This window comes from Anser cygnoides, chromosome 3 (assembly GCF_040182565.1).
Source record: "Anser cygnoides isolate HZ-2024a breed goose chromosome 3, Taihu_goose_T2T_genome, whole genome shotgun sequence".
NCBI classification, from domain to species: domain Eukaryota; kingdom Metazoa; phylum Chordata; class Aves; order Anseriformes; family Anatidae; genus Anser; species Anser cygnoides.
In genome coordinates, this window is record NC_089875.1 from 106825739 (window position 1) to 106853477 (window position 27739).

At 42.3% G+C, this 27739-nt stretch overlaps 2 protein-coding genes across 7 annotated transcripts in view; both read left to right on the top strand.

The window, feature by feature from the left end:
- TAF1B (TATA-box binding protein associated factor, RNA polymerase I subunit B) overlaps positions 1–13447 on the top strand; it is a 50308-nt gene extending 36861 nt beyond the window's left edge. For all 3 annotated transcript variants that reach the window (XM_048071277.2, XM_048071278.2, XM_048071281.2), the window contains 6 exons: positions 1992–2169; positions 2462–2508; positions 5251–5341; positions 5800–5870; positions 8415–8640; positions 12778–13447. In XM_048071277.2, coding sequence (XP_047927234.2) covers positions 1992–2169; positions 2462–2508; positions 5251–5341; positions 5800–5870; positions 8415–8640; positions 12778–12970 — 806 coding nt within the window. In that variant the 3' untranslated portion in view covers positions 12971–13447. The remainder of the gene's footprint in view (positions 1–1991; positions 2170–2461; positions 2509–5250; positions 5342–5799; positions 5871–8414; positions 8641–12777) is intronic.
- Positions 13448–21572: 8125 nt separating this feature from the next.
- Positions 21573–27739, top strand: part of GRHL1 (grainyhead like transcription factor 1) — a 37594-nt gene continuing 31427 nt past the window's right edge. The window contains exons 1-3 of one of the 4 annotated variants that reach the window (XM_066994920.1): positions 21573–21767; positions 24343–24529; positions 26989–27059. In XM_066994920.1, the coding sequence (XP_066851021.1) occupies positions 21748–21767; positions 24343–24529; positions 26989–27059 (278 nt within the window). In that variant the 5' untranslated portion in view covers positions 21573–21747. Of the gene's footprint in view, positions 21768–22045; positions 22193–23658; positions 23679–24342; positions 24530–26988; positions 27060–27739 lie in introns of those variants that run through there. The other 3 variants (XM_066994919.1, XM_048071274.2, XM_066994921.1) reach the window with 3 other exon arrangements.

The following is a 27739-nucleotide window of genomic DNA, read 5'->3' on the forward strand; positions in this document are numbered from 1 at the left end:
ACACCTTCATCAAACATTTAAAGTAGGTATTGAAGGCCCAGATATGCAGGGGCGCTCCGGTGCTGACTCTCAGCCTGTTGAGTGGACACTTCATTTTAGACCTTTCAGTATCCGTGTGAGCTGAGAGGCACTACTGGAAGTCACGTGGCTTATTCACTTCAGATAAAAGATGCATGAAGTCAGGACCTGATTGCTTAGCACTGAAAGGAATTGTCATATGTAAAGTTGAATATATATTCTATAACGTTGCATAATAACATTAATGTTAGTATTAACAAGGGATGCTGGGTGACAGATCAACCTGTCTTGTTTATTTCTGATTTAGTTTTGAAATAATTTATTGCATAAATATGAAATTTTTGCTTATTCTAAAGTTCAGTCTTGAATATGGAACTACCAAAGAAAAACTGATGAGTCCTAGTGTATGACCTGTGTCTGCTGGGTTACCGTACTTCTGTCAAATACTGCTGGCTCTGGAGATGACTTCTGTGGGGAAATAGTCTATAAATTATTTTTTTCCCCTCAAAACATTCCAGAAATTAATAGTTCTTTTTGTTTGTTTGTTAGTTTTTTTTAATCTTATATTGCAGTTAATTACATTGAATAAAACTACTTTATGTTTCCATATACTGACAGCCAATGAAAAAAAGACAACAAAAAGATTTATGGCTGAAATGCCAGAGTAAAAATTCTGCTTTTGTTCTTTTACACCTGTGTTGCACTGGAGCCTATAGAGGCTCACTTATTTTTCACGTTATGAAGTGTCAGTTGAGTCAAAGAAAAGCTAGAAATTAGGCATCTTCAGGTTTATTACAGAGAAATGTAAAGCTAAATACCCTTTGAAAGTTACTATAAGAGCAGAATATATTGTCTTTCACCCTTTCCTTGCAACTGAACTTTTTATCATGTAGAAGTATCTATTTATGTATTTATTTATTTATTGTTTTTATATTTATATTTTATTTATATTTTTGTTTATTGAAAAAAGACTACTGTTGCTTCCTAAACTCTTAAAGTGAATTGGCAGTGCCTCTTAGGACATTGAATAATAATGAAAATGTGGTTTAAAGTATCTAAAAGACAAGAAAGTATACTGGCAGTATTTGTAAGAAAATTTGTTTGGAAAATGCTTTTACGCTTCTCAGATTTTATTTAATTTTTACTGTTATGTACGAGAGGATTAAAAATTCGTTTATGTTGAACTCTGTAAGGAGCAAGAGAATAGAGAGTAGAGCTGGATTAAGGTTGTACTTAGTCATACATTGCTAACCTTTGTGGAATCTGACGGTGATGTAACCGACACCCGTATTTCTTGCTGAGCAGGAAGGGTGAGAAATTTGGGGGATTTGTATCTGTGAAAAATAAGCATGAAGTAATAAGAGGCTGGCTGGATATCCTACTGCTGCTTTTGGAGCTGCAGTTGTGTAGGTTTGACATAAGCCACACTAGCGGGTGCAATTAGCCTTTACGGCGTAATGCCAGTTTTAACCTAAACTGCCCGTTTTAGCTTCAGCTGGGAGCGTTCCCCAGCCTGCTGCTGAGCCCAGCTAGCCCCTGCTTCTCTTAGCACTGCCACAGTCTGGCCCCAGCCCTACATTTCTTTTCGGTTGATAGACAGGAAAAATGTTTCTGACAAGTTTTTGGCTTTCGGGGTTTTTTGAAACGAGAGTTCAACTGTATTTATATTCTGCATGTGGATCCAAGAGTGCTTTCCTGGAACAATGTTCAGGATGATATAACAACATCTTTTGAATAACATTAAAAAAAAAAAAAGTTTGTTTTTTTTTTGTGTCATTTTTTCCTTATATTTACAATAAAGATTACCCACTGTATATAAAAATATCCAAAAATGCTTTTCAGCCTGAAAAATGGCCAGTTGGTCCAAAAAATGTAAGCATCATTTTCTTCTAATGACCAATATAGTTGCACTGTAAAAGTCTTTTAGCTTGTCTCAACGTACTTGTATTTTTATCTTTATTTATATTAATTAGATGAATTGCATAATTGGACTTGTCGAGTGGTGAAAAAGATTGGTTTCGGAGAAGTGGATTTCCTGACTCTCACACCTGGAAATAAATCAACAAGAAAAGTGAAATACGATGTCCTTGCTGCAGCAATAATTGTAGTAGTTCTGAAATTATTGTTTCTATTAGATGATCACTATGAATGGTAAGTATACAAGCAAATCTCTAACGAAGACCAAACTTTAAAATGGTGCAAATGACTATCTTGGATTGCACTTTCTTTAGTAATATTTGATTTATAGTATTTTAATTTTGATTAAGTTCAGTAGCATAAAACATGAGCTCAAAGGCATTTTAGCAATGAATGTTTCTTATTTTTACAAATCAACAGTTTGAAACCTGGAATGAAAATTAGGGTGTAATTTTTGTCAGTTGTATTTGAAATTCACATGAAAAGTTCACTATTTGCGGCTATAAAATGGTCTTTTTTCCCCCAGGTTACTTTCAGACTTTGCTGCAGAAAGAAATAAAAATAACAAAGAAGGTATGTAAATATTCCAGTAGAAGCAGTCGTGATTTTGTAAATGAAATAACTTTGTAATCAGGCTTAGAAAGACTTAATCCTATTGATCATTGAAGTGTCTTTTTGCCTTTTATTCTTTTCAGAAAGTTCTTTATTTAAAGAAAACACAGTCTTGTTCACGTAAAATTGTCTTGGCTTCCTCACGTAATTTTTACTGTCCCGGATAAGGAATTTTGTACGCGTTTTAGTGGATACCTTTCTTCTTTTCCATGTTTGCCTCTCGTTTTAGAATGTTCTGCATGTTAGGCGAAGGTGAATGGTTATACCGTAAAGAGGGAATGCACTTTGATCATAAATAGCAGATACTTATTAGGGGCATCAAACCACATTTATGATACAATCCAAACTTGTTTAGTCTTGTTAAATAAAATGTCTTAGTGTGTAACATATTTGAGATGTAATCTGTTTTCTTCCAAATAATCCTGAGAGAGTGTGGAAAAGCTAGGAGCAATTAAGATAGAAAAGATAATGGTGTGAACATGGTTCTTTGAGGGCAGAAAGACCAAATCAGAGATTAGAAATCCTCAGGAAGATTCTCCATGGCCTTATCCAGATCACAGTTGAAGATAAGATCAAAGATGTGTTACGGTGATTTATGTTTTAAGCCTTCCATCCGGTTTTGGGTTCGTTTTTACCCTTCTGTTACTTTCTAAAAAAATTAAGTCAATAACAGAAATCAGTGTGAGCCAGGCATGAACACAATTACTGCTGTATGTAGAGAAGTTATTACTCTCAACTAAAACCTGTAATCCTCATTTTTAAGTGGATATGCAAACTTATTTGGGATCTTAGTTTTTCAATTTCATTTCCATTGAAAACTTGGAGTACGTAATAGTGACAGGAGTAGAAGTTGCACAACTGCTTACGAGCCCAGGCTCAAAGCCATTAATGTCTTAATAGGGTTTCTACCTTATTAACCAGTCTCGTTGCCTTTGGGAATTAACAGCTCATTCTTTGCCCACTTTTTTTTTTTTCCTTTGAAATCTGCTGGTACAAAACGATCCATATACTGTGTTGTGTTGTCCCTGTACTTCAGACGTTGGAGTGACAGTGAGCAGCCGACGTGAGAGTTTTCTGTTCAGGCACCGATCAGTGCCAGAGCTCAAAACTGCCTCTGGCACTTTCCCAAAGTTAGCGTACTGAAATGAATAATGGCTAATACTGACTTGTAAAGATTCGGTGTATGTGAACTTCATTTTCTATTTAACTATCCTCTCTCTAGTCTTTTTTTTTTTTTTTTTTCCCAGCTCCTGTATTTTTTAAAGACAGACTGGGAGCTGTGCAGTAGATAGTTGTAGCTACCTAGCGTGTATTTGTGTGTCTATGTTCTGTGAACTGCACACATACACACTATTGTTTATGTTCAAAAAAAAAGTGATTAAGACACGTGTATATATGTATGTGTGTATCGCAGAGCTGTATGTTTTCCAGTTGACTCAGCTGTGTGAACGTAGGACTAGCACTACCAGCCAGGTACACGGTTACTGTAGCCTGGCGTCATGTCTCTGGCAGTGAGTTTGCTTGTGACAGATGCTTAATAATTTGTATTAAGGTAAATGTAAATATTTTTTTTCTTCCCCTGGACTGCCCTCTCAGCACTGTCTGCATTGAGGATTTCATAAAAGAAATTGTATCCACACCTTTGAATTTTAAGAAGTACTGAAGGATCTTTCTTCCTTCATTTGTCTGTTGCTTTTGGAGTCCATCTATAGTTCTAGCTTTAAAGACATCTTGTGGCAGGATAACTCAAATACCAAAAAACACAGATAATACAAAACATACAGAAGTTTGATCATAAGAACAGTATAGTCACCCTCAAAACAGTTCAAACAGCTAGCTGGCAGAGCTAAGCATGATGCAAGCATCAGTGCAGTGCAGCTGGGGTAATGGGGAAATGCAAAGCTTGGTTAATTCACAATGCAGATAATACACCCACGAGTAATAAGAGATGGTTATATTTTAATTGTGCTCTACACTGTAGTTCTGTTTGCAGTGCTTATTGTTACTGTACCCTGTTGATCTACTTCAGTCCTATGCCTCTTCGGAGCATCAATGATAAATGTGCTGCTGGACTGCCTTATGCCTTAGTATTTTTGCATGTGCTGGTAAATATGTGTTCATATATCAGTGAGTGAGAATCCTGTGCTTAAAAATATGGGACGGTGATATAAAGTGTATAAAATTGGCTAGCTTATCCTTCCTGCCTTGCAGTGTCTCATGAGCAATAGGATAGACAGTGGGGACTTGATGACACTGTTTCAAATCTTATATCTGAGCTTCGGAAATTATTTATTTAAACCTAGGCTTGACCTACAGTTTCATTAATTCCTTGAAACCAACATTCAAACAGACAAAGGCCAGTCTGTGTTGTGGAGATCTAGTTTGTTGGTAGAGAGGAGGTAGCATTTAGGCTTAGCCTTCAGAAAGGAGGGAAAAGGTTTGAATTGTGCTAAATGTATGAAAACTATTTGAGCAAAGGCACTTCTTCACACTTGTTATGCTGTTCATTTCCTGAATTTCTGCTTCTCATTTCTCTTTCTTACAGAGACGTTGGCTTAAGTACGTTTTCTATAAGCACATAGAGTTTAGGATAGGTTTGCATACAGATGGAAGATACAGGGCATAACTGCATGGAGACCACATTCTGCGTGTCACGTGTTTCTTTTACTTCTTCACAACCTAAAATGTGAATGTTTTATTCAGGTGGTCCATATTTTGAGTTCAAAAAGTGGTACAAAGTTATAAAATGTTCCTTGGATGCGGAGCAAAAAAAACTGGATGAAGAAAGAGCCAAGTAAGAGGTTTTTAAGTACTTAATACTACTAGTAATATTTTTAAGGTAGACAGTTTTAAGTGAAATCCCCACCTCTCCAGAAGTTGAAAAGGTTTGGAATTTGCTCCCTATTTCCATCCAGCCAGCTTGGGTGAATAAAGCAATTAAATCCCTATCTTAATTTTCTATTTACACTCATCAAGTTTATCCAACATATTAATTAAATGCACACTTTTTGTGACAAGTAGCTTATACAACTGAACAATTAGCTGATTACAGTAAATCTTACATGCATCTGGTTATCTACTAAAAAGAAAGGCTTCTTGTATGTGTTGGAGGGACTAGATTTAGTGGTGCTAACCATTAGATTATTTTGTTTTTATTTTAATAGCTCTAGCAGTATTTTAAGAAATTGCCATTCTTTTACATGTTTGCTCAAGCCTTTTTTTTCCTAACAACTTCTGTTTCTCTTACTGTAGGTATCTGTGGAGATGTGAAAAGCCATTGTTTTATTCGGTCAAGAAGAAATCCAAAGTTCTTAGGAGAAGACGTGAGTAAATTCTGCCTCTTTCCATCAGCACAGAAATGTGCTCCAAGTTTTCCTATCACAGAAAATCTGCAACCCTGACTGTGATAACATTTACATCTTAAAATACTTTCCCTTCTTTCTTTCATCTCCAGGTAAAATTAACGTAGTGCTATTTTACAACTCATGGCTGGAATTCTTCAATCAGACGTTTTCCTCCTGCTTAATTGAAACTCCTTTTGCCAGTCTTCCCTTTGCCAGTCTTCCTAATGACCTATTTAATGTAATCTCAGAATGAGTACTGTGTCCTCATCACACTGATTTGTCAGCTGCCTTTGTATAACTGTGCTCTTCATCAATTTTTGTTGCTCTCCCATGGTTTTTCTAGCCCTTCTCTTTACTTCTTCATATTCTTCCCCCAGTATGTCCTTTGGTCGACCCTGCCTGTCCATCTTCTCTCTCTGTTATTTTTGCAGTCTTCTACAAAAATACGAGGAGCCTTTTTTGTCTGAACATGACTTTACTTGAATGGCTAGCTGTATATGGTCAGAACGAAGGTCCATCCATTTTATCTTAGTAGTTGTAGAAGTACCTCTAAGAATTTATTGTGACTTACTTTTCTATTAAAAACAGACAAACAAAAGAAAAGCAACAAAAATCACAGTCATCGGTTAGGAGAACCAGAATTTTATTCAATTACATAAAACATGAAGTTCCTCATTCTACATTTAATAGTAGTAAGCAGCAGGTATTTGGAGAGAGACGTTAAGTGTGCCAAGTGATGTTTTTCCCTTTATATGCTCTTCCAGTCTCATGAAGTGACTGGTTCAGGGGCTTGTAAGCACGTTGTATAGCCCTATTTGGTTTGAATAGCTTGTGTTGGACTTCCTGTGCAAGAATGCATTTGGTTTTTATTCATGTTTTCACGCTTCACAATTCTGTAGGGGTTATCCTGCAGTTGAGTCACCTTCTGTGGAAAAACATGTTTAGCTTTATTCCAAGTTGATAGTTTCCTCAGATGCCCTGTACTTCCCGTGTTTGTAAGAAAAAGTGAAAAAAATATTCATTGTTTATTATTTCTGTGCCACTCTGGATTCCCCATCTGGTTCTGTTTCTCTTTGAGCTACATGGATTACTGAGCTTTACCACTGACTACTGAGCTTTACACTGACTACTGCAGGCAGACTCTCCCATAGTGCTATTTTGACTGGGCAAGATTCATCGTAAAACAATGTTAAATAGCAGAGATGATGAATACCTAAATACCTATGCAGAGAGTGCTCTAGAACTGTCCTTCTGCTGGTGTTAAACATTTTGTACTTTTGGCTGGTTATTTCTGGACAGATTGCATGTTTCTTGTTCTGAAAGTTTCCTTTACCTGTAGCAGTTTTTTACCCTTCTGGCATTTAGCATATACTTGTATGTCAGGTATAGGTTTCAAAAATGTTCATTTTTTTTCTTTTTTTGTCTTTTCTTTTTTTCTTTTTTTTTTTTTTTTTTTTTTGGGGGGGGGTTCGGGGGGGTTGGTAGTGGATGGTGGTGGTGGTTGATTTTAGGAAAGCTTTTCTTTTGTCTTGCAAGATAAGCCTCCCATTCCTTGAATCACTTTAGGATATCTTTCCTGCCTTTTTCCAATTTACGAATGAGTTTACTCAGATACAGATCATAAAAAGAACCTGGAGTTCCAACAACAGTGTTTTTTAGCTGGCTTGTTATCCTAGGGAAACAAAGGGTTGTTTGGTCATGTTGTGTGTGCTGATCTATCATCAAAACATCTTTTCCTCTGTCCATCAGCCTCAGTAAAGTATGAAAGTTTGTCATTCTCACGTGCATTTGACGGGGTTTAGAAATTTCAAAGTTGTTCCTGTGGGCTTCTGAAAGGGTAGGTAGGGAGAAGAGAGAGACCCCATAAAATGCTCTCACTAAGAGGAAGAAACATTTTGATGTGATTTTTTTTTTTCTTACACCATATATTAGATTTTTTTCTGAGTATTTCACAAGTAGTGGAGAAAGGTGGTGTGTCTTTTTTATTATTATTTATTTTATTTCCAGTTGAAATCTACACTATGAAAAGTGTAACCTTAAATCCATATGTGTATGAAGCCAGGTTTCCTTAATTCTGGTACACAAGAAGCTATTCAATAAATCTTATCCAGTCCAAGTGATAGCATATGACCAGGTAAATACAGTGAAAGGCATCCTGGCATATGTGTTTTGTAAGAGTAATAGTATCAGCAGTATCAAATGGATTTTACTGGCTTTACCTGGGGAATGCTTTTGGAAGACCCTCATACTATTATCATTAGGTATGAAGAACACGACATTTCGAATCGTCTTTCAAAACCTTTTTCTAAAGCATATGGCAGAGTTGAATTTTAAATGCAATGGAGGAAAGAACAATAGAGCCCTAAGCTTTCTCAGTATTCCTTGTAGAGGTTTAAAATAAAATTAAAAAAAAAAAAGGTACAAATACCCCTATTTTATTCCTTTTTAAATCGCCTCTAAAGGGTACTCCAACACTTAATACTTTTGCTTTTTTTTTTCCCTTGTTTGTTTCTATTTGTACAGAGATGGTTGTGAACTTGCAAAATCAGTTTGGCAAGCTGTCTGGTTCAGTGCGACCTGCTGAAAGGCCAAATCCTTCAAGTTTTCAGTTAAGTTGGTCTGAAGAAAACACAGATGGAACTTGTTTTCATGGGCATAGCCTGAAGGGAATTTTGCAAGAAAAAAACGGTTTACTTACAACCATCAACCCTGACTATTGGCTGTGCACAACTAGACTATGTCCTGAAAAGTAAGTATTCAAATTTTCCTTAAATACCTTTTGGAAAAATCTCCTGACAGGAAAGTACCATGTGTGTATATACATATATCTATATTTTTTTCTTTCCAAATGACGAATATGGGGTGTGTATACAACTATGTCTTCACATATATTTAAAATCATTTGTAGAAAGGGGTGTGTGCGGAAGGGTTAGTCTTGGATTGAGAGTAGACATTGTAATATGAAGAGTGATCAAAGCGAGCTTTTGAGAAGAGAGGAGATGAGACAAAATCAACAAGTAGAGTCACATGGCAAGAGTAGCAGCTAGATAGAAATATTCACCACGCTTCCGTCTTTGTAGTATTTTAGAAACTATTGCACCACCGCTCTTAAGAGAATGGGAAAGCTTCCATTCCTCTCTCCTCTGAGCCCCAAAAAGCATGGAAAATAGTGTTTCTAAATCACTCTCTTGCCTTTTTTTTTTTCTTTGGTGGTCTTAATAAAAACTTCATGTTAAAATTAGCACTCAGAGTTCAAATAAATAGCTAGTTAATGCCTTCAAAATATACCTAAAAATAAAATGACTGGGAATGAAGAGGACTTGATCACTACTTCCTCTAAGCTGTTTTTGCAAGCAGATTGGAAAAGTAAAGTAAGAAATCTGGGAAAAGGAAACGTCTTGTGCTTATTATTAAAAATGTTTAATGTCCGTCTTTACTAGAGAACTGTCCCCAAATCCTGACTTCACAAATTAAAGGGAATTTATTTATTTATTTGTTCAACTAAGGGTATATCAGAACAATGATGCTATTTGTTAGTATAGTCATTTACTTTAATTCTCCTTGCTCTTTAGGTCCTTTATAGCCCAGTTTAGCCAGCCTTGTGCAAGGTTATATGAATATTTCACTGTCTGCCTGGTTTGTGTCACACTTCTCACTCGTCCTTTAATACCTTCCACTTGTGTAAAATTCTGCAAAAACTTGGGGGGGGACGACTCTACTTGGTGGGTACAGGCAGAGAGCCAGGGCAGGCCAGTGACAGAGAGCAAAGGACCTGCCAAGAGAATGCAGGAGTTCATAGCATTACTCCAAGGAGCAGGAAATATCTAAAATAATGCTTCTCCTGAGCTCCCTTGGTGTTGTAGATAAGGCTTCTGGTTTGTATGCCAGGTTTTGGTTCTGCCATTGGTCATACCATGAAATCCTAATCCAGAAGACCACTGTATGGTGGATATCACTGGGGAAGAAGAAAAAAGAACTTTGCAGATGGATTCTCCTGAATTTCTCATGTGTGCAATGTGGGGTTTTGTGTGTTTTTGGTTTTTTTTTTTTGGAAAGGAGGTTGGGTACATTAATGTGAAATGAGTTTTCATTTGTGTGTTGTTGAATGTGTGTTGAACATCTTAAATCTTTATCTGATATACACTTCTAAATGTCATGCTAAAGAGAGCAATAGGCCCTACAAAATCTTAGCGATACATTTCTGATTTTTAAAACATTAAATATTCCCCTTGAAAATAACTGGCTTTTACCTGTATGCCGTCTTTTCTTTTAGCGGATTTATTTGCTTATCTTTATTTTCCTTTTCACATTGCCTTTCACATATCCACCGTGACAGAAATGGGTTGGAATAATGTAAACACAGTGTTATATTACAAGAGCTTTGGTTGTATGGATTCATTCTTTTGTATGAATAAGAAGCTTTTTTGGGGGGCCTTTTTTTTTTTTAAGGGAGGAGAGGTAATAATCCTTTTTGCCACAAATTTGCGTAAATCTTATATACACACAGAATGAGTGGATATTTCGGTGTATGTTTGCGTGAATAATCTTTTCATGCAAAGTCTGTTTTTAAGCCTGCATTTTCATATGTAATGTATTAAAATGTTAATGGCAAACTGTCATAGCTTTCATAAAGCAAGATTTGAATTTAAATTCTTACCGGTTAAATTTCCCATTATATCATTTGCAATGCAAGTAGTTAATTATACACCTGACACTTAGTTAACTTTGGAAAATAACATCTACTCCCTCAGATATGGGGTTTTATCCTATGCAAGTGTGTGTATGTATAAGAGAACGAAAAACAAAGATACGAATTCTCTAAAAATCAGCGTGGTCTGACTGGGACTGCTGGAATGCTTTAGCTGTAGGACTAAAGTGTGATTCCAGCATGGGCAAAGCTGAGGGCGGTAAACTGATTGGTAAAATGTTCTTTTCATTTTCTTATATTTTAGAGGTTTATTTTTTAAGCTGAATTCTAAAGTAATTGGGTATATGACTATTTTGAGATGATATATGATAAAGTATTACGTGTGAGAAGCGTTGAGAAAGATAGATAGGCTTTTCCCTTATTACATCTAAATTTAAAATCCCTTGGAAATTTTTTAGCTCTTTAGAGGTGCTCTTAGTGTAAATAGCACAGAAAGAACACAAAATGGAGCAAAAGTGTGTGTGTGCATGTCTGTTGTCTTTAGGGACTCTTGTGAAAAGTGTAACTCCAGTTAGTGGAGCAGGTGCTTTACAGTATTGATGGATTCTCAGCACGTTTTGCCTAAGAACATACAGCATCATTCCCCTCCACCCCCATTAGAAAATGAGCTCTGACAACTGAATTGCCCTCAAGAATTGTAAGTGCTGAAACTTGGGGTTAAGACGAGGGTGTCACAAAATGTTTAAATTTATATTAGCCAAAAAATGCAGATTTGGTTCAACCAACACCACTTATAAGTGACGCTTGAATTTAGCAAAGCTTTGGGTGGGGTTGTGGAGCCAGCTGGTTCCTTCTGACACTGCTGAAATGAAAAGTTTAAAACCAGCTTTTGTAAGAGGTCGCTGGCAGCTTTTGGGCAGCATGAGGACAGAATCTGTCGGGCAGACCATGGGACCCACGGTGAGAGAGACCTGGTTTCAGATTTCCAATCTGCCAAGCTTCGGGAGGATTTAAACAAAGACTTTGTTCCCCGAAGTGTGACTTTCATGGTACTCCAGGACGGGTCTATCTGTTCCTCCAGTTTGAGGTAAAATGTAAATATTTTTTTGGGCCAGAGGGAGCGAGCAAATGACTCTATAGTCTAGTAATTAGCACGCTTGCCCATAAAAATTGGGACAGACAGGTTCCAGTCCTTGTTCTGGTGAATATTTAAGACCGCTGCTCTGAATCAGACAGAGGGGAAATTTAAACTCTGCTTCTCCACGTCCCAGGGCAACACGTAGTAAACCGGAGGCTGCATAGGATTTATACAGCTAATAGCACCTGAATCCTCGTGTGAATGTAAAGTGTTGGGTTTTTTTAATTGAAGCAGCTGATTTTATGCTACTTTAAACTCTCTGTTCTTAATAAAAGCAAATCTGGGCTTAACAGGTTATTTTTCCAGCCTAAATTGCTGAACCAAGCAATAGTGATGCAATTGAACTATCTACGCTGTGCGTCCTCCGTCATCTTTGGTTGGGTGTGTTTGGTGCTTCTTACTAGCAAGTCCAGTCTGCTGTTTTCATTACACACTTCAGCAGTGAAACTCCTCATTTCCCTTAAAATTGTTGCCACAACGGCTACAAAATAATTAAGCAGAAGGCTGCTATAGCACTAATTACTTTTTGTCAACAGGGCCAATGTTATGCTCCAGTGCTTCCTATATTACTCGAGTGACGTGAGCTTAGCTTTCCTCTCATGTTTTTAGGCGGGTATTCCATTTTTAGCACACAAAGGCAGCGGACAAGAACTGGATGGGTTACCGTTGCATGGCATAGTGGCAGCAAGAGGAGAGGGGACCGTAGGGAGATCGGTGCAAATAGGAAGAGAAAAAAAGAGCTTGGGGTTTCTGCACTGGATGGTCTTGGCAGTTTTAAAACTAGGTTGAGGTAGCCCAGTTCACACTTCGCTACATGTGCTGAATGCTGGTAAAAAGAGCACTGGTTCAACGTCATGCTGAAAGGCAAAAAACGCATTTCTTGTCTGGTGCGGGATGATCCTAATTCATAGGGCAAGAAGCTATGCATGTTTTTACTTCTTAATGCTTCTGTACCATCTCTGACATATCTTGGGCCAGTCCTCTAAGTTTCTTCTGGACAGAACTGACATTGTAGACAAGAATTGTGACTTAGGCAGTTGATAAGATGTTGGAATTTTCCTCTAAGTAGAATTTGATATATTTCCTTTCTTTCTTTTCAGATTGTGTGGTCATCTGGCTCACTACAAAGAAGTGGACTTTCCCCAGAGTTACCATTTTGTGCTAAGGCTATTCTCCTTTCTTCTGAGGATACAGCCCTCTTATATCCATGAAGAGGTGTGTGTGATAGAACACAAACTTTTTAATAAAAAACTCTCTAAAAAGCCAAAATACAACACAGGCTTAAGGAAGTAAAGAGACCTAAATATAATAGTATTAAAGCTGTGTGAATTGGTTTGATCCCGAACCGGGGTATCACATCTACACTACCGATGTTCCTGTTTCCTGCATAGAAACCTGTTAAGGTCGTAGTGCTGAGCTCTGCCACTGCACTGCGGCTGTAGTGTCACTTCAACGGTAATTTAAGTCAGTCACTGGTTTCCAACTGGGAGAGTTACCAAGGAAACTGTTTACCAGGATTTCCTCACTTTGCAACAGAGCCAACAGGAAGCTATGAAATTGCCATTTTTTCCACATAATTTTACATGCTTCAAGTGTACTGGACAGCACGTTGGCATCTAATTGCATTGTAAGATTTTGCAATTAAAATGCTACTCTTTTTTTTTACCGACTTGTATGACAGCAAATATATTTCTAGGAAGTAATGTTTACTTTGTTTTGAAATAGCGTGTTAACAAATAAAAGGAGCGGGTGGTTGATGTTTTCACTGCAGTGAGTTGTTTAGTCTTTGTTCCTAAATGGTCTGTTCTGCAGCGATTCTGGCACTGCTTTCAACATTTCTTTGCATCCTGAGTATCTCCCAGTCTCTTGCTGTGCCTGAGCCTCTCATTCAAGCTAACGCCTTTTGGGTCCGTGTTCCACTCCAGGCTTCACAGCTTTTGCAGCTGCTTTTATGCCTGGAACTCCCCATCCTTTTTCTTGTACAGCAGTAGCTGCCAGGTCCTCCCGTCATTCTTCTTTTGCAATGCTACTCTCTTTTGAGCCGCACTTCATTTCTTCTGATCACTTTATAATGCAGCAGCTTGTGCCTCAGCCATTCTACCCGTTTCTCATGCTCAATCTTATTTATGCACTGTGTTTTCCAACTATCCCAGACAATGTGTAAATGAAGTTGGGTGCTACGACGACATTAAAGACACCATAACATATACATATGTTGAACAGAGATATGCTGAGTAGATACACAGCTGAATAATGCTGCCTTCAGTTGAACGAAACAAAATTCCTTAACTCCATCTGTCAGCACAAAGTACCAAAGTTGCCAAATATACTTGATCAATCACAAAATCACCAGCTGATCCCAGGCGGTATCGTGGACAAGAAAAATGCTGTCTGCAGACTTTTTTTAAAATTTTGTTTTATTTTAGTAATAGCTTCCTTCCTGAGCAAGGCTTGGGCTTCAGTGAGATGTAATCCGAGAAGGTAATCAGCTCAGTGAGTAGCCTAAGTGTGATGGAAGGGTTTCAAATTTGTTGCAGTTCAATCTGTGAAACTGTTGTCTAAGAACTGGGGAGCAGGTGAATGAATGAATGATAGGAGAGGAGACGTGCTGCCCTACCCACCTGAAGCAAAGCGATAAAGCAGTATTTCAAGCACAGGTAGAGCAGACAGGAATGTGTGGAAGGGAGGGCGGGCAGGCTATTAAAAGTAAGTTGTAAGAGTTATTTGGAAATGCTGGCAAGCCATGAAAGCTTCACTGGCTCAGTAGAGTAGAGCATGGTGTCCTGATTAGAGGTGACAGAAAAGATGATACCATTTAGGTGAAAGTTTTTACTTTTTTAGACATTTTAGGCAGTTCTTGTAGAACGGATTTAGAGCCGTGGTCCCATAAAGTGACCGTGACGTGCAGATGACAAAGTATGCTTTTAGCAACACGAAGCTAACCCGTGTTTGGTGGGGGAAAGAGTACAGGCTGAGTTGTTACCTGTAGTTTGTGTTAAATATTTCCTAAGCGATAGAGTTCAGAGCGTATTGCCATGTTGTGCTAGCTACCTCAAGACTTTGGACGTCTCTTGAACTGATAATTACACTAATGGAGTCAGAATGTACCAATTTGAATCAGATCTCATGTTTTTATTTTAAAATTAGCTGTTATTTATTATACTTAACCTCACCTGAGCGAATTACTGAAGTTTGTAAATATTTAGAAAAATTATTCTTTGTTCTTGTTCTGGGTCTATTTGTGTCAGTTAAAAATTGACGGAAATGTGAAAGCATTAACAACGTGTATTAGCAGTGTTTCCTCAAACTCCTGAAAGTATCCCATTCGTTATACTATAGTATTTGCTAAAGTTCTGAATTACCTATCTAAAAGACACTTTATATACATAAAGGCTTAATTTAATTCAGAAGTCTTAATTTGAAAGACTTGTGCACTTCTTAATTATAGGTACACCTTTCTTTTAAAACTACTGTAGTAGTAAAATCTCAGCTTCATAAATTAAAAATACCGTACTCATTGTTACATTGTTACAAATGTAACAAAGCTCCCTTGGATGTTAGAATAAATTAAAGTTGTACTTTAATAAACTGGAATAAAGCTTGCAATTAATCATCAACAGCCATGTGCCTTCTGGACACATAGGTGAAGAGGCAGATTTAAGAGAAAAGGGTGTGCCTCTGAAATACTTAATGGTAGTTCAATCCAGCTTAATCAATCGGCACTTACGCTCGAGTAGTGATGTTTAAGAAGCTGATGAGCCACCATGAGAGTGCCTTATCTTCAGCGGAGTGTAGCCGAGCTCTCCGGGGACAACTGCTTGGAGTCCAGTTAATATGAGCCCGAGGCGGAGCTGTGCTGGTTGAGCAGACGGCTGAAGGGCAGGGTGTCTGCCGCAGCCCAGCAGTTCCCACCACCTCTTCTATCTGCTTTCACCTTGCAGCTCCTTCCGGTAACTGTTTGCTGAAAACGGCCAAGGAAAGCTCAGCTTTCTGATACGGGCCTTTTTGTACTTCTCCCGGGGGAAATTCAAGTCTCCAAGCAAGGTTAAAACGAAGTGCTTTTTTAGATTGAAATGTTAAATATGTATTGAGAAGATTTTGAATAGCTGAATAATTACTAACTTAGACAATAGCGTATCAGTTATTCTGAGACCTTGATGTGCCTTCTAAAGTGAATTTATTTTTTTCCCAGTTTGTGTATTATACTTTAACATGCTGTTTTTTCTATCAAGAGTACAAATGTAACCTTACTTTATGAATTTTCTTCAATAATGCAACCTTTCTATTGATTCCTTGGAGAAATATGATAGGCGTCTAATTTTCTTTGAAAGTTAGTCTCCAACAGAATTGGAATTTTACTGTCTTTTCAGTGCCTCGGTGTGTTTGCATTCTCAATATCAACTTAGTCTGCCACGTACTTTTTTCTTTTCAAATTTTTTATAATTTTCCAGGCATGAAGGAGAGGTGTTTGGCTTTCTCCTTAACCACTTGCATTGAGCGAGGGCTCTGAGCCTGATTTAACAAGAGAAATGAGAATCAGCAAGGTTACACGCCTGTAAGCAATGCTAGTTCAATATATTGTCAGTAGTGTGTTGTATGGGCCTCACTGTAATTACGTCTTTCCTAGGCTATTATTTGGACGTCCCCTGAAACAATGGTGTTAAGGAGATTTGGGAAAGCTTCGTGCAGCGTTGCAGGCAACGCAGTGAAAACTGGCTTCTCATAACTTCCTGGGAAGCTCAGAAGTGTCTTCTGAATGCTTAATGCTGGCTTTTCTCCCTTTGTGGATGACCAAGATTTGCTGATGGTCCTGAAAAGTCATTTTAGGGTGTTTATGGAAAGTTGTCAAGAGGATGTTTTTGCAGGGCCAGCTGGGAGCAAAAGGGCTGGGACCTACAAGCCTTTTGGGAAAGTCTTAAAAATGTAAAGTCCCTGGATAGCTGTCTGCCCTGTGGCTAATCCATCCCTTCCCTGTGTCAGGTTGAGTAACATGCTGCTTCAGAGGCACAGAAGACTCAGGATAGCTTTGTTCAAGATTTTGATCCAAAACCAAGTGGGTTTCCCAGTACATATGGTCATAAATTTCCTGGCTGAGCATGATAGCATGCAGGTTGGCCAAAGTAGAGTGCCTCGGTGCTTTGTCCACACTAAAAGCACAATGCTCGCTTTCCAGCATCTCCTCCGCGGTCATTGGTCTCATTGCTCCTTGCGTGTGAAGCTCCTTTGCTCCTGGCCAGATTACACGAGGGAGAGCACGAAGGGAATGCCAAGATGTGGGAACTGGCAGAGATGAAAGCTTTCCTCAGCGCTGCGTGCGCTGAACGAGAGACTGAGTAAGGACTGGCAGAACGCGGGATGACGAATGCTGGTGTCCTCACGTGAGGTTATAGCTGCCCTCGTACAACTGCTAGTGGCGGCGTTTTGAGAGCCAGAACGCTCCTCCCCGCTCGCCAGCATCTACAGCCTGCATCTGGCAGTAACCCAGGCGGTTTTAAAAGAAAATACAAGCCAACTCCTCTGACAGTCTCACGTGGCTGCTCTGTACTGGAGAAGCATTCTGTATCTGATCCAAGACTCCTTGTTGTCCTAGCAGTGGCTTTGCTCATCCAAAACTATATCGCAGTGCCACAGCAGCCGAGGCTGGCGTGTGAGGCTGCCGAGGTGGTGAGCGAGTTCCCGGTGAAGAGGCAAGCTCCACGAAGCCTGCGCCCGGGCTGGTTCCTGTGCTTCTCAGCAGGACTCGGAGCACGGTCCCTGGAGGCAGCGCTGGTGACGGGCCCTCTCCCAGCCGCGGGCAACCCGCTCTGTTAGGCTGCGAGGGACGCTCATCAGCGCAGTGAGGTGTGCTACTTCGGCACAAGACCGTGACAAAACATTTTGTTGACTGAAGGGAGGCTCGTCTCTGAGCTCCGTGCCGTTTGTAGCTCCTGGCTGGGCAGCTGAGTGCTGGCTGTGCTGTGGAGCAAAGCGGATTAGGCAGAGAACAGTATGCAGGCAACGAGCTGCACGCGCTGTCCTCTTGCTACATCGCTCTCACCCTGTATAGTAGGGTGTATGTACAAAGGAGTTAAATCCAAAGGAAGTGCTTTATAGGGATGAGAGACGTTCAGTAAGACTGGCTAGCCAAAGGTTTTATTGTCGATATAAAATTCTAGACTTCAGGTTGACTTCTTTTTGTATGTAGGCTTCTGCAAATTTGGCTCATTTATGTGGTAGGCATGTCAGAGTGGAGCTGCATCTCCTGGCCCTGAACGGTCTGCTTTCTGCGAATAGTTTCTATGTTATTTTTAAGGCTAAATACAGAATTAAAGGGAAAATGAGATTTTTAAGGAATGCTGGAAAGATTGCATATAGGGATATGACTGAAAAGCCAACACTTTCCTCTTCTGTATTTCATGCATTGAGCTTTCATTTATTTCTTTACTCCTTTTTCCCCATCTTTTTCCTACAAGGCATTTCCACCTTCCTTTTCCTTGTCCACTTGTTTGCCTCTTCCTTTCCTTTGCGCCTGCTTGACCTCACTTCCTGGTGAGTTCATGAACTTCTGCCTGGGCTTTTCTCTTTCTTTTCATCCCTTTGACTCCTTTGGGTTATTTCTGCGGGGGTCAGTGGTTAGCTGTGGGCTTACTTTTCCAGCTGTATCGTCGGTGACCATATGGCCTAATGCAGAAAAGAAGAGCTTGCCTGGTGGGCCGTGCAGTGAAGTATAGAAGATTTGGTGCTCCTTACAGCCAGATCTGCAGCTTGGCTCCAGCGTCTCAGGGGTTTGGATGAAGTAGAAAGCATCTTGTCTTGACTGCCTGCTGTGTTTTGCGAAATCAAAAATACTGTTACAAATTTGATGCAACTTGTTTGTTACACAGGTGTGAATGAATGGCCGGTGCACGAAGATGATAATTATCACGTACGAACTTATAGAGCCTTATTGGTTAGGTAAGTCATAACAGTGGGTGATCCTCGTCCAGAATAACTCCCGATTTCTCTCAAGAGTGATGTCAAAAGACAATAGGGAAACGGATGAGCACGCTGAGACAGCGCTCAGCCGGATGGTTGCAAATGGTGTGTGGGTTCTGTGGGGTTCTTTATGTGTTTTGAGTGGGAATTCACTTAACAGGAAATGAATGCATGAGGAAGGGAAGGAGAGCGCTGAAGGCAGGACTGAGGAAGAGGAAAAGGTAAAGGGGAGGGCATAAGAGGTGGAGGAGAGCAGTGACACGGAGGTGAAAGGGCTGAGTGAGGGAAGCAGTTGGAGCGAACGCCAGTCAGCACAAGGCAAGGGAAGTCCTGCCAGAGTGCTGCCACATCAGGTTGGGATGGCTTCGTGCCCAAACCAAAGCCCTCCTCAATCCCTTTGTGCTTCTTGCCTGATTTTATCCAGTGATGATGCAATCGGGTTAGTGACATCACAGAAGTACACCTACCAGTGGTGTTACAGAGTCTAGATTGTGACCGGCAGATTAGTCAGTGGTGTCACAATCCGGTGTTTGTATCATTGTCTCCTGAATGTGGAAGTGATTGCCATGTCGATAACTAAATTTTCATCCGTGAATCAGGCTGTTAAGAAAAGCAGACTCTTTTGCAGAGGCACCAGCTTTGATTCGTTTGGAATAAAGCCTCGGCAAACTTTAGTTAAGTGGAAATGCCAAGCACGGCATATTACTAAGATTTCAGCAATTGGGGTGCAATGTAAGCAGGTGACTGAACTTCAAGGCACACTGCATCTGGGTCACTGAGAGCTACAGGGTAGGACCGTATTTTGGTGTTAATGAAAAGTGTGCACGTGTGCCAAAAAGCGGTGATCGCGCGTGCACATCCCCGAGCTCTAAGAACAGAGAGCGTTATGGGCAAATAACAGCTGAGAAAGTTAGCAGCCCTTTCCAATACTTCTAATTCTGAGCTGGTTGCGTAATTTATGTTGGAAACAAAGCAAGTTTTACTTGTTTGGAAAAATGTGATTTCCTGACATCTTAATTGATGATAGCACTTTTTCATAAGTGCAAGCAGGTAAGAAATTACATCTTCTGCGTAATCTAGAACTAGATTTTAAAACGGTTTAAAAATACAGAATAGCTTTTATTGCATGTCATGAAGAACAATTCAAGTCAGTTCATTTCACTTTGTAGAGCGAGATCCTACCCAGATAGCAATATTTATCTTTTGCCATCCTATTGCCAATGTTTGCAGATCCAAACAAAGCATTTTGTTTCTAGAACGCTAGTTGTAATCCAGTCGGAGGATATTAAGCAACTTCCAGAATTAGACCCTTAGTGAAAGTTTGTTCCCTTTAGTTTCATATTTCCCTCAGTTGGCTGCTTGAATTGTCCTTCTGTAATTTTGCATTGGAGTATGTCCTGTACAAATAGGGAAGAGATTTTGACCTAGAAGAGAGACCTCTTATTAGTATACACGCTTTTAAATTACAGTAGTTATCTGAAGCATCTTGACATGTGATAGATAGCGTGGCTGCTGCATGGGGTTTGATTCAGCTTGTTACTTCAACAGGCAGCCTCCCACCCTTATTTCTCAAGGAGAAACTCAAGATTTGCCGATTTATGTCGGTGTGCCCCCGCTGGACGTACCCATGTACCCGTAGGGTCGCCCCGCTGTCAGCCCGAGGCTTCAGCAGCGTTAACTCCGTCCTCAGCCGCCCCTTCCCTCCACCCCTGCGCCCAGCTCGAGGGCTGCGGCGTCCTTGGGGTCCGCCGTACCGGGGCAGTGGCGAATTGTTCCGTCGTTAAGGACTTTTCCTGAAAAAGGGGTTTTAGTGCGGAAAGTCGCGGGGGGAGCGGGGCGGGAGGGAGGAGGGAAACCTGGCCCCCGGTGGGGTCGAGCCGCCGGGGGGCAGCGCGGGGGAAAGGCGCTTTTTACCTCAGGAACGGCCTTTTTATTTATTTATTTACCTCAGGAACGGCCCTTAAAACCTCAAGAACGGCTTATTTATTTATCTATTTTCCTCAGGAACGAACTTTTTTTACCTCAGGAACGGCTTTTTATTTATTTATTTATTTATTTTTACCTCAGGAACGGCCCTTTTTACCTCAAGAACGGCTTTTTATTTACTTATCTAGCTCAGGAACGGTTTTTTATTTATTTATTTTCCTCGGGAACGGACTTTTTTTTTTTTTTTACCTCAGGAACAGCTTTTTATTTATTTATTTTCCTCGGGAACGGCCTTTTTATTTATTTATTTATTTATTTACCTCAGGAACAGACTTTATCTCAAGAACGGCTTTTTATTTATTTATTTACCTCGGGAACGGACTTTTTACCTCAGGAACGGCTTTTTGTTTATTTATTTTCCTCGGGAAGGGACTTTTTACTTCAAGAACGGCTTTTTGTTTATTTATTTTCCTCGGGAAGGGACTTTTTACTTCAGGAACGGCCTTTTTTTAACTCAAGAACGGCTTTTTATTTATTTATTTTCCTCGGGAACTGACTTTTTACCTCAGGAACGGCTTTTTATTTATTTATTTTCCCCCGGAACGGACTTTTTACCTCAGGAACGGCATTTTTTTACCTCAGGAACGGCTTTTTATTTATTTATTTTCCGCGGGAACTGACTTTTTACTTCAGCAAGCGCCTTTTTTTTTTTTTTACCTCAGAAATCTCAGGAACAGACTTTTTTTTTTTTTTTTTTTTTTTAAACCTCGGGAACTTTTTTTTTTCTTTTTAAACCTCACGAGCAGCCCTGTCAGGGTGAAGACGGGCCACCCCGCGTCTTTGCACCCATCCCTCCCCCTCCTCTCAGCGCGGCCGCCGCCGCCGCCGCCCGTCCCCTCCGCACCATCTCCGCGGTCCCGCCCCCTCGCTCCCCGCCGCCCAATGGGGAGCCGCCGGCTCCTCCCCGCCGCCCTCGGCGGCCAATGGGAGGCCCCGCGCGGCGCCCGTCCACCTGCGGCCGGCGGCGCCACCTGAGCGGGCGAGAAAAGCCGACAAAACCCGTCGGTGCGGCGGGCTGCGCGCTGCTCCCTCCGCTCGCCCCCGCGCCCTCCCGTCCCGTCCCGTCCCGCTCCGACCCGTCCCGTCCCGACCCGCCGGGCCAGTTCTGCCGCCCGCTGCCTCCTCCAGACATGACCCAGGACTACGACAAGTGAGTGCTGGAAGTCCCTGTGGGGCCGGGAGGGGGGGCGGGGGGGAGAAGCCCCTCAGGGGGCGCCCCCCCCCCCCCCCCCTCCATCTTAGGGCAGCGACCTGAGGCGGGGCGGCGCGAAATGGCGGAAGGGAGCCCCCGGGTGTGTGGGGGTGTGTGTGAGGGGATGGGGGGGGGGGGGGGACACCCCTGCGGCCGTCCCGCCCAGCCTGCCCAAGCCGCCGCCCCCCTCCTCCTTAAATGCCGGGCGGCGGCCGGCGGGGCCGCGCTGCCGGGAGCGGGCTCCGCCGCGTGTGGTGTGTGCGCCCCCCCCCCCCCCCCCCCGTCCTCCCTCACACACCCTCCCCAATGCCCGGCTGGGGGCTGTGAGCGGGCCCCATGGACTTCTACGAGGCGCACCCCGCCGGGAAGGTGGATTTCGGCAGGTAACGGCGCGGCCCCGCGCTTCATCCCCTCGGTTTCCTTAGGGTCGGGGGGATTTCGGGGATTTTCGACCCCCTTCGCTGCCAGGGAGCGGGCAGAAGCTTTTTGAGCTTTGCTTCCCCCTCCTTAACCCCCTCTCGTTTTTGCCGCCTGCAGGGGCTGGCTGACTGCCGGCTCCGCAGGTAATTCCCCCCGCACGGTGCCGGTGGGGCAGCGTGTGCTGCTCCTCGCTGAGGAAACGGCAGAGAAACGGGCAGCTTTTGGTTTTTGCTGGGTTTCTTCGCGGCCGTCCCAGCTGCCGGTGCTCCTGCTTCTCCCCCTTCCTTCTCCTCCCGTGGGCGTGCAGGAGGGGAGCAGCTCGGTGGGCTGGCAGTCCCGCGGCTCCTGGCATAGCAAGGATGGGTAAAAGGGATCGCACAGCGCTCGCGACACTTCCCTTTTTCTCCCAAGTAGCTTGACTTGAGGACTTGCCCGCTTACTGTGGATATTCCAGGCTCCTTTCATCGCATTGTATAAGAATAGGAGGAACTTGTACCGCGTCCCTTAAGAGAATTCAGCTTTGTCTTTTGCTGTGCAGTCTTTGGTAGAAGGTGGATCAGAGAATCATCTAGGTTGGAAGAGACCTCCAGGATGTCCCGGATACAATAGCAATCTGTAATTTGGCATACATATTTCAGTCCACACATAAATCCCTACAAAGACCTAGAAAAGGGTTTGGTGAAGAGCTCTTCTTTTTTGTTGTTTGTTTTTTTTCCCCAACTATACAATGCTGTTTTATAGGTACAAAGTGCTCTTATAAATCCTGGAAACTCGCACTTAAACTGCCTTAAACTCAGCCAAGCCGTCCCATTGAAGCTGCGGGACTGCTTGTGTAACCGATCAAGGATCGAACGCATCATTTACAAAGTGCTTTGCAATCTTTTTGGTAGAAGGTGGTGATAAATGCAGGATAGTGCTAAGCTGATTATAGTGATTAGAGCGTTTCACAACTTTGTATTTCACAACTTTTTGTATTTGTAGTGTATTTCAATCTCTGAATGCGTCTGGGTAAATAACAGATGAAAAGAATCCTTATCTTCCGGGGAAGGGGTATGATGGTGGTGAGGATGTGTTTTGGTGTTGTTTGTTTGTTTGCCTTTTTTTTTAAAAAAAAAAAAAAAAACTGTTATCAATCTATTAAAGATTATTGGATTAAAAATCTTGGATTATTTGAGGAAATCCAAATGTCCCCTGTCCCACCCAATCTAGCAAACTAATGTTGTCCTTGCACTGCAAGGAGAACTGTTTGAGCTCATCTAAAAAGTCAGGTTTTTAAAATGTTACCTTGATCTGACTTTAAAGATGAAGCATATGTTTCACCAACATGACCCGCTTTCGGTTATAGGCTGAAGGTCCAAGTCTTGGACATTTTCTCCTTTGCAGCAACAGCAGCATGTTCAGAGTAGATGCAGTTTCTCAACGTACTACATCATCAAGGAAATAACCAAGGTTTTCTCTCTTTCCCAGTTATAACTTGTCATTGACTCAAGCTAGGCTCACGTCTCTTCAGCAGTAACCAGACAGCAAATCTTTTGGCTTCCGTTGTCAGAAAAACTCACTGCTGTGTTGTTTTTTGAGGACTCTCTGGCCAGTTTTCCACGTGTAGCCTGTAACTAATCATCAGCTTCTAGGTGGTGTTTTAATGTGGACTCGGAGAGCGCAGGCACCTTCTGAAAGCTCTGGGAGAAAGATGTTTTGTTAGTTCACACTTTCTAGTTCCACATGGAAACTCGAGCAGGTTACGGCTCGCTACCATTACGTAGGATGTGCTAGAGGTTTTGTAGGTGGTAGGCCAGTAAGCACGTATAACTCCTGGGCTGGATTCAGAGCGTTAGCAGGTCTGTTGTGCTCTTAAACAGCTCTGTGATTGTATATGGGCTGGTGTAATCCAGCTGAGTTTGTTCACGTTAATCCCGATTTACACTGAGCACGGGTGAGATCAGAATTAGGTTTCTGGGCTTTTTGTGTTGACTAATCCTTGCAATGCACTGAATCAGAATTTGAACCCTGTGAAACTGGGGCAGCTAACTTTAAAGAACTTCAGGAATGTTTTTCATGACTTCTAACAGGCCTTTTTTCTTTTTTGTCTTTTTCATTTTTTTTATGATTCAAGTAAAAGACCCGTGCTGGTTCTTCAGAATGACTCTCTCTACTCCCAGAGACGTCCGTACACCAGCGAAGATGAAGCCTGGAAATCCTTTCTTGAAAATCCCCTTACGGCAGCCACCAAAGCTATGATGAGCATCAACGGCGATGAAGACAGCGCGGCTGCCCTCGGACTGCTGTACGATTACTACAAGGTAGATTGTCACGGGGGCGCTTTGACAGCCACTGGAGCTTTTATTCCGCCGGTGGAAAAGGCGTCATTTGCTTGATGACAAAGAGTCATCGCATGGATTTTGCTGAAGCCGTGAATATATCATGAGGACTTTAAACTATATGGCTTTGAAATTAAGAAAAAAAAATCTCTTGAAAGATGGTTTATTTTTAGTTCAGCAAAATAAGATCTGGATCTTGCTGTAATGGTCAAAAGCTTCAGTAGCGCGTTGACTCTAGGTTCTGCAGGAGGCAGAGTATTAAGTAGTCACGATGAATGAAACTTTGGAGCGTGTCCATGTCTGAATGTAAATATGCATTTCCTTTTGCTCATGTGATTCCTGTTCTGGTGGGGCCACTGGCTTTTGTGCTGCCGGGAAGCTACAAAGACAGAATTTGTGGTTGTGGGTGGGGGAACGTCAGCCAGGAGGAGTTGGTGCCTGCATCCCTCTAACCTTCAGCGAGCTGTTAACGTGTTAATCCTTTGGCAGCTGTGGTTGTCTCCCTTTAGCACTCGAGGTCTTCTCGAGACATTTACCTTCCTAGGTACCCACGGGTGAGTTGCACCCGAGCAGATAACCTTCTGATCTGCACGGAGTACGTTTCATTGAGCTTTCCTTTCTAAATATGGGAAGCCCAAGCCCGGGTGGCTTTCTTCACCCCGACGTTCAAGTCAGCGGAGGCCAGCAGACACTTGCGGGCAGGGAGGTGTCGTGCCGCTGTTGGGGCGGCCTGACTCCCCAGGCGGAGCTGCCTGTTTCTCCTTTGCTGAGCAGGCAGGGAGGCCAGAGGGCCGGCCTGGCTCTGGGGCCTGGCGTTTTGGTTAATGCCTTTCAACAGCAGTGAGTGCAATTGCTAGCCTCAGTGTGCTCCTCAAACCCTAGCAGAGGTTGCATTGGGCGTACAAAATCTTTGCCCGTCTATTTTTTTTGTTAGATTTGAATACGTCTTGTGTATCAAAATAATCTTGTAACGCTTTATATGGAGCTTAGTGCTCCACACATGCAACAAAATGCCACAAATTCACTCGTGTGAGTGTTATTCGGCTAGTTTTTTGAGAGCATTGCCTTTCTGCTTTGTGCCCACACTTGCTGTGCTCTTGGGTAGGGGAAGAGAAAAAAACACTTTCACCAGAACAATTTTAATCCACAGAATCAATTTTGATTTCTAAATGCATAGATTACAAAGAGAACGGCGATGTCGATCCTTCGTGCTTGGCAAAGCAGAAGGGATTTGCTGTACGTTAACGTCTAATTTGGGGCTTCCTCATGTTTGGGTATCAGTAGGTGTGTAGAAAATTCGGTGGAAAAACAGGTATTCAGCACACTTGTGTGAGGCAGAACGGTTAGGGCTGAAAGATTTATTGGAGGCTGTGATGAAGTAATGTCAGAGGGACAGCGTCTAGGCATTCGCAATACGCCCCCTCTCCCTTTGCAATATTAAAAGCAGCGATGAGATCACCTTTGAATATTTTATATTTAAAAAAAAAAAAACAAACACTTGAAGACTCTTCTGTTTGACTAATGGGCTACCCTGATCCTTTGGCTGTTGCTAGCAGGGCCTTACAGAAGTTAAATTTTCAGCCACAATGTGGGTTCTGCAGCCGTGGTGGGCTTTGGGCCACGGGCAGTTTGGAAGCGCCTTGTTCTTTGGTGGGTAGGTGTGGTCAGGCTCTCAGTGGTCTCCAAACAGAGGTTTTCAGAGTTCTGCTGGTGGCTGTGGAAAATCCATTTCTGGGGTTATCGGAGTTCCCGTGTTACGTGGAACAGGCAGGATTTAGGCTTTAGTCAGGGGCTATTAAGAGAAATATGCTTTTCATGCAGCTACGTCGCCAGCATCAGAGCTAATTAGCAGCAAAGCGGTGATTCTTCACGTTGCACCTGAGCTGGCAAACACGAGCAGTATCCGAGTGCGCGCGTGGAGCAAAGGGAAGTGCTGGGAGTCGACTCCTCCTCGCGCAGGAAAACGTTTGCTCTAATCCTTCAGGTGGCACGCTGGGTCCAAGTGCCAGGAGCACCGTTTGAGCCTGGTGCCCCCCAGTCCCCTGGTCTCTGAGGAGAAAGTAAAGCCTTGAGCGGCCTCGGAGAACGTCGAGGCTCTCCCTCAGGTCCAGCTGAGGCGCTCCAGCCTGCGAGGGCTGCGTTTCCCCACCAGCTTTAACGTGGTCTGACACTGGCAGGAGCGCAGGGCTTGCACGGGTGGCTGGGTTGGTGGCAGCAGGATCCTCCGGGCAGCACGTGGGACGTGCCTGGTGCCCCAGAGCTGCACGGATGTTAGCAGCAGTCAGGCTGTAATGCTAATAATGACTGGTATCGGAGAGCGATGCTCTCTTAATTTGACCAAAGAGGGGGAAGAGCTGTAATGGCTGTGTTTGAAGGACCAATTTTTTTGCGTGTGTGTACGGGAGGAGGAATGCAATTACAGCGTGTGTTGTGTTTCCCAGGTGCCAAGGGAGAGGAGATCTTCAACAGCTAAACCAGAGGTGGAACATCCTGACCAAGATCATAGCAAAAGGTATTAGTTTTTGTGTCTGCTTGTCTTCCTTTGCTCTTAGACCACCAAAGCTGCTGAAAGAGAACCTTCTGCCCCAGGAGCAGGACAGGGGCTGGACTGTGATATGGAGAGCTGAGGCCCAAACCGCTGCTTATTTACATCCATTCTGCTTTCTGTCTGCTTGTGTTGTACAGTCAGCTTGGCAAAAGCTGCGTTCTTTAACGTTAAGTGAAGGCTTCCCTTCCCAAGGCTTGCAGAGGTCTTTTTTTTTTCTTTTTTGCATGCAGTTATCTCAGTTCTTCATTGCTGATTTTGGTCTCAGGCACTAGCATCATTGCTCCCTCATGCATGGGCTGAGGGGGAGGGACTTCAGAGTGCTTGTGATTTAGGTTTTCTTACTGTTTGTGGCCTTCTTTTGTATCCTCTAGAACTTCTTTATTTCTTCTTCCTGCCCTCCCTCTCTTGTGCCCCCTGCCCAAAGCAGACGAAGATACCGATTAAATAAATATTATGAGCGTGAGGTTCATTCAAGACAGGCTTCCACTCCCACCGTCCTCTTCCTTTGGACTGATTAGAAGATTAAAATGTCTTGAGGACCTGAGGTGAGGTTTTGTGGTTTGCTCGAACGACTTCTGGTTGAGAAGAGCAGCCTGGCTCCCAGCCACGTGTTCCCACTGCTCCCCTGGTACCAGCTGCGGTCT